The sequence below is a fragment of the Ruditapes philippinarum genome, unplaced genomic scaffold, assembly GCF_026571515.1.
Source record: "Ruditapes philippinarum isolate M1 unplaced genomic scaffold, ASM2657151v2 ctg993_1_1_1_1, whole genome shotgun sequence".
NCBI classification, from domain to species: Eukaryota; Metazoa; Mollusca; class Bivalvia; order Venerida; family Veneridae; genus Ruditapes; species Ruditapes philippinarum.
In genome coordinates this window covers 327,072-333,071 of record NW_026863595.1, presented here as the reverse complement: position 1 = coordinate 333,071, position 6,000 = coordinate 327,072, and the positions used below count along the sequence as shown (strand labels likewise).

Sequence of the window (6,000 nt, the reverse complement as noted above, 5' to 3'; positions counted from 1 at the left end):
AATAAGATGATATGTCAAGTCCAACACTTGCAGCCCTACATCCAAGGTCAAGGTCACACTTAGAGGTCAAATGTTAACAAAGTCTGTTATATGGTATATTTTGTGCCCCGTCTATAACTTTTTCATTGATCAAGGGCTTTTGAAAATACTTGGCATAAATAATTACAATGATAAGATGATTGTCATGCATAACACCTGTGTCCCTACATCCAAGGTCACACTTAGAGATCAAAGTTTGTTTGTTTGTTTGTTTCATTTTACGCCTTTTTCCAACAGTATTTCAGTCATATAGGCGGGTAGTTTCCTAACCATCGTTCCTGGAGAGTTACACCAGTACTAGACTACCTTCCTCCGCGCTAAACTACCAAAGCATCTCCCGGGAATCGAACCCACGCCAGAGAGGTGACTGGATTAGAAGTCATCGACTCTAACCCATCGACCACGGAAGCGGTCTAGAGATCAAAGATTTACATTGATGGTTAGGAAACTACCCGCCTATATGACTGAAATACTGTTGGAAAAAGGCGTAAAATGAAACAAACAAACAAACAAACAAACAAACAAAGATTTACATAGTCTGTTATAGGGTATATTTTGTGTCCAGTCCATAACTTTTTCATAGTTAAAGGGATTTTAAAAATACTTTGCACAAATAATCACAATAATAAGACGATATGTCAGGCGCAAAATATGGGTCCCTACCTCCAAGGTCACACTTAGAGGTCAAAGATTAACATAGTCTGTTATAGGGTATATTTTGTGCCCAATCTATAACTTCTTAATAGTTCAAGGAATTTTGAAAATATTTGGCACAAATATCTACAATAATAAGACAATATGTCATGCACAACACCTGCACCCCTACCTCCAAGGTCAAGGTCAGACTAAGAGGTCAAAGGTTAACATGATAGATTTTTAAATTCCATGTTTCATTTTAATTCTTTAATAAATTTATTGTTGCATTTGTAGATCTAGCATTGATCATAATTTTGGACTGAAATCTTTTGAAATAGCACAATTTAATGTTTCATATAAAACTTCCCGAGGCGGGGGACGTTGGTAACTCTGTTACAAATTCTTGTTAGACATGTAACGGTGTCCATTTATATTTCGAGGTATACTTACCAACTTCATGGTCACTTATATTTTTACAAAAAAGTGAAAATCTGATTGGGCGTGATCACTTGGACATTCATTCATCAAATTAACGGTAAAACATAAACTATTACATAGTAAATAATCTACCACCGACGCGCCATTACGGGAAATGTAAGTGAATAAACCTTGATCGTCGCCTAATCTGCCGTTAACAATTCTTCTGGTATATAATTTTGATCATCAAAATTGTGTTTACATTATCATGAGTAATAAAATCCGGTTTAAGTCCGACTCTACTATTAAATTCGCCGCATACATATACATTGCCCAGATTATTGTAATCTGGATTATTGTAATCTCAAGTAAATAAAAAACAAATCTACATGTAATAGATATACCATTGGTGCGTTGACGATTTCTGGGTTTGCGTAAATTATACCATAATCACGTGACCTTTCTTATGCCTTGACCTCACGAGACGAAGTCGAGTGAGATTGCATAAGAAAGGTCACGTGATTATGGTATAATTTACGCAAACCCAGAAATCGTCAACGCACCAATGGTGTATATCTGTTTTAACCTATAGCTCCGCCCAGAAAAACTTACTCCTTCGATCTTCAAAACTGAAAATTATACCATAGTCTGGGTATGGTATAATTTACGGTTTTTGGAAATTATACTTGGAAGAATTTTACATAAGAAGCGCTGAAGAGCTATAGGTTAATAACTATATTGTATACAGGAGAGCCATCGGTCAATAAATAAATTCCACATATGTTAATGTCACTAGCAGTCTTGAAGTAATTATGATCCAGTCTATGTTGAAAAGTTCTATAAAAGTTGTGACAAAAATTGCCCGAAAGTTCAATGTTGCTATTGGAAGAGGCCCACGACTCATACAAAAATACAATGTCATTTTCAGCAATACTATTCACAAATTCGTTCCATTCAATTTTAGCTTTAAAAAGACCATTAACATTCCAAGATAATATCTTAACTTCCCCCTCCTCAATTCTCTAGTCTTTAACAGGTTTTCCATCACTATACAACTTAAAATGGTAAAGACGTTTTCGAACGTTTTACTAAAACAGGGGTTAATCGCAGGAGAAATTTAGATGAGTTAAACTGTTTTCCGTGAATATTATAATACAGACCGCTTGAAATACAGGTTGACCTTCAACGGATAAAGAACTTGTAAAAACAAGAGCCCGGTTTGAGCCGGGTGATGCTCCCCGAATAGGGTTTGGACACAAGAAAGTACACCTCTTGTAGTTTCAGAGTTATGTCCCTGGAAAAAATTCAAAGTGCAATAATTCCAAAATTAGGCAAGGCCATTGAGATATATCTACCTACAAAGTTTCATGGTGATATCTCTTATAATTTTACAGCTATGTCCTGGACAAGATTTTTCCAAAAGGGGAGATAATTCAAAAATGAGGCTTAACAGAGTTATGGTTCTTTTGCATTGCACTTCTACTTAATGAGATCTATCTACTTACAATATTTCATGTTGATATCTCTTATAGTCTTAGAGTTATGTTCCGGACAAAGTTCAAAGTGTTAAAATTAAAACAAGAGCCATGTCAACATGGCCATCCCCCGCCGAATGTGTTTGCTCATTCAATAACAAAGGGCAATAACTCAAAAATTATAAAAGGTAGAGTTATCATTCTTGTGCACTGCACACCTCCTGAATTAGATCTATGCACCTATGAAGTTTCATAATGATATCTCAAAGGCCTTTTGAGTTATGCTCTGGACAAAAATTAATTTTGAAAAATAAAAAAGGGCAATAACTAAACAATTATGCTGGATAGAGTTATCGTTCTTGTGCACTGCACTCCTCCTTAATGAGATCCATCCACCTATGAAGTTTCAAGTCGATACCTCAAATACTTTTTGAGATAAACTCTGGACAAAATAGCATGAAAAAAAACAAAGGGCAATAACTCAAAAATTGTATAGGGAAGAGTTATCATTCTTGCGCACAACATTCCTCCTCAATAAGATCTATCCACCTATGACATTTCATGTTGATATCTCAAACACTTTTTGAGTTATGCTTCACTCAGGTGAAAAATTAAGTAAGAAAAATAACAAAGGGCAATAACTCAAAAATTATTAAAGGTAGAGTTATCATTCTTGTGCACTGCACACCTCCTGAGTGAGATCTATGCACCTATGAAGTTTCATGTTGATATCTCATAGGCTTTTGGAGTTATGGTCTGGACAAAAATCAATTTTGAAAAATAACAAAGGGCAATAACTCAAAAATTATGCAGGGTAGAGTTATTATTATTGTGCACTGCACTCCTCCTCAATAAGGTCTATCCATTTATGAAGTTTCAAGTTGATAACTTAAATTCTTTTAGAGATATGCTCCGGACAAAAATGTCGGACGGAAGGACGAACGGAAGGACGGAAGGTCGGACGGACGGACGGACGGAGACTATTTCTTTATCCCCCGCCGCCTTTTCGGCGGGGGATAAAAAGGGCAATTACTCCAAAATTAGGCAAAAAAGAGTTATGGTTCTTGTGCACTGCACATTTACCCATTAAGATCTATTTACCTACAAAGTTTCATGTTGATATTTTTAATAGTTTTAGAGTTATGTCCCAGACAATATTTTTCTAAAAGGGAGATAATTCAAAAACAGGGCAAAATGGAGGTATGGTTCTGTGACACTGCACTCCCTCTCAATGCCCTATACCACTGTATGGAGTTTAAACAAATTATCTCCAAGGATTTTCAAGTTATGCTCCGGACGCACAGACGGACAGAAGGACAGACGGATGGACGGACGGACAAGGTGGCATAAAAAGTAATATTTTTCAACAAATACAGATAATAAACGTTACGACCTCAAATAAATAATTCCTATTATGATCTGTTTTATTTTTAGCCACTTTACAGTGTATTTTACTCACATTTAATTTGTTTACACTTATTTTGTTGTTGTTGTCGCCATTATGCAGACGCTATTCTAAGTATCGGAGACGCTTTGTTTCCGTATGGAAGGTCGTCACCGTCAGAAAAAATCACAAAAATACCACGATAAAAAAACAATGTTCAGTTTTTTTCTATGTTGCGCAACTTAGATTTTTTTATTCATTTCATTCCATATGCTTTCTATAGCAGGCAAACAAATATGTTGCAATTTGTTTGAGGTCGATTTACAGACTGACTGGACGTATTTATTACTTATTCTCATCATAACTTTATAATATTACCTTCCGTGTTCAATTCACAAATAAATCCCGCCTTTATAAGACAATTGACGTCATTAAATGATCCTGATTTAATAGCCACTGCGCATGCCTCGTCACCTTTGTAATTGTTTGGTTCCATATTCCATTTTCTGATACAAATAGAAGAATTATAACAATCATAAAGCGATCATTAACAACAATTGGGTAAATTTTGGTAATTGATTAGATGAAACACACTATTCAAAGTTTAAAGAAATACAAATCTTGAACAGACTGGTGACTGTGTGTGGAAGTGAAGACTGGCTTGACAACGGTTTACCACTTTCCGTTCCAGCAGGCTTGTAGAGTCAGGTTAAGAACAACATCATTTCTTACGGGTTTTTTAATGATTTTTTGAAATTTTGAATTCTAGAAGTATTTTTTGAAAGATGCTGAAATAGTTTTCTTTACTACGAAAACCTAAGGTAAAATAAAAATATGTCATAAGAATACGTACATTATATAAAATAGGGTTGTAATATATCGTTCATAATCAGCACGTCTACATACCTTTATTTTGATGAAAATTTAGAAATTGGATTATTAATAATATAAATATTAGTAAATAAACACAAAATTTATGTTGTGTTGGCGAAAGGCACAATAAAAGAAACAACACGAGTAACATTAACTCTCTCAAAATAATCCAGCATACCATTCAATACGTTAGAAAAAGTCTTACATACACAAGCATCAATACAACTGCATCATCAATATAATTATCAGTTCATTATATTACATCTTATAATACAGATAATTTTTATTTTGCTGATGCATGTGAAGGCGATGATAATGTCTTTTACGATGTACCTGATGATGATGGTGATGATAATTAAAATTTTGACGATAATTTAAATTTTGATGATAATTGAAAAAATTGTAATTTTTATGATGATCGGGATAAAGAAAGTGATAGTGATGAATTTGATGTTCATGGACATGATAAAATGACGATGTTGATGACGATGGAGGTGATAATTGTTATGATTTTGATGACAATAAGGATGATGATGATGCAACGTTGATTTGTTTTTAACCTATTTCCTGACGGGGAGCTTTATTCGTCGGATAATGTAAGAACATTCTGAATTAACTTGAAAGTTTTTTTGACATTCCGCTTACATAAGATTCATATCAGCTATAGAACCATCCGCCCATTTCCAGGTATTTCTTTGATAGTTTAACCCCGTCCAAAACCAAAGTCCACTTTCAAATATACTGTTCTGTGTTTCTATCCATGTCTACAAATGAAAATAAAAGAAATGGTGTTTGTTTTCGTTGTTGTCAAGTAAAGTAACATTGGTGGCTGATTTACGCCATGACGTATTTTCGCTTCTTCGCCTCAAAATACGAAACTGCGAAAACACGAAGGAACGACAAAGTTGGATTAAGTCGTCTCTTCGAGTTTTCGCTTTATCGAGGTAAAAAAGCGAAAATACGACAGGAGGATGGCGAAAATACGACACATAAAATCTGTCGTATTTTTCGCATTCCATTTTTCGCTTTCACTTTTTCGCATTGTTACGTTTTCGTACTGTTGCATTTTCGCATTGTGACGTTTTGGCATTGTTACATTTTCGCGTTCCGGTTGAACATGCGCATGGAGACATCAATCTGAAAATACCTAAAAGTTACAGCTTATGACATTTTTGT

The 6,000-nt window shown here is 34.8% G+C and overlaps 1 protein-coding gene across 1 annotated transcript in view; it reads right to left on the bottom strand.

Moving 5' to 3' along the window:
• Positions 1 to 4,329: 4,329 nt before the first annotated feature.
• Positions 4,330 to 6,000, bottom strand: part of LOC132722631 (C-type mannose receptor 2-like) — a gene marked incomplete at its 3' end in the record, with an annotated part of 44,559 nt that continues 42,888 nt past the window's right edge. The window contains 2 exon segments of the mRNA XM_060707154.1: positions 4,330 to 4,457; positions 5,470 to 5,588. Of these exon segments, the coding sequence (XP_060563137.1) occupies positions 4,330 to 4,457; positions 5,470 to 5,588 (247 nt within the window).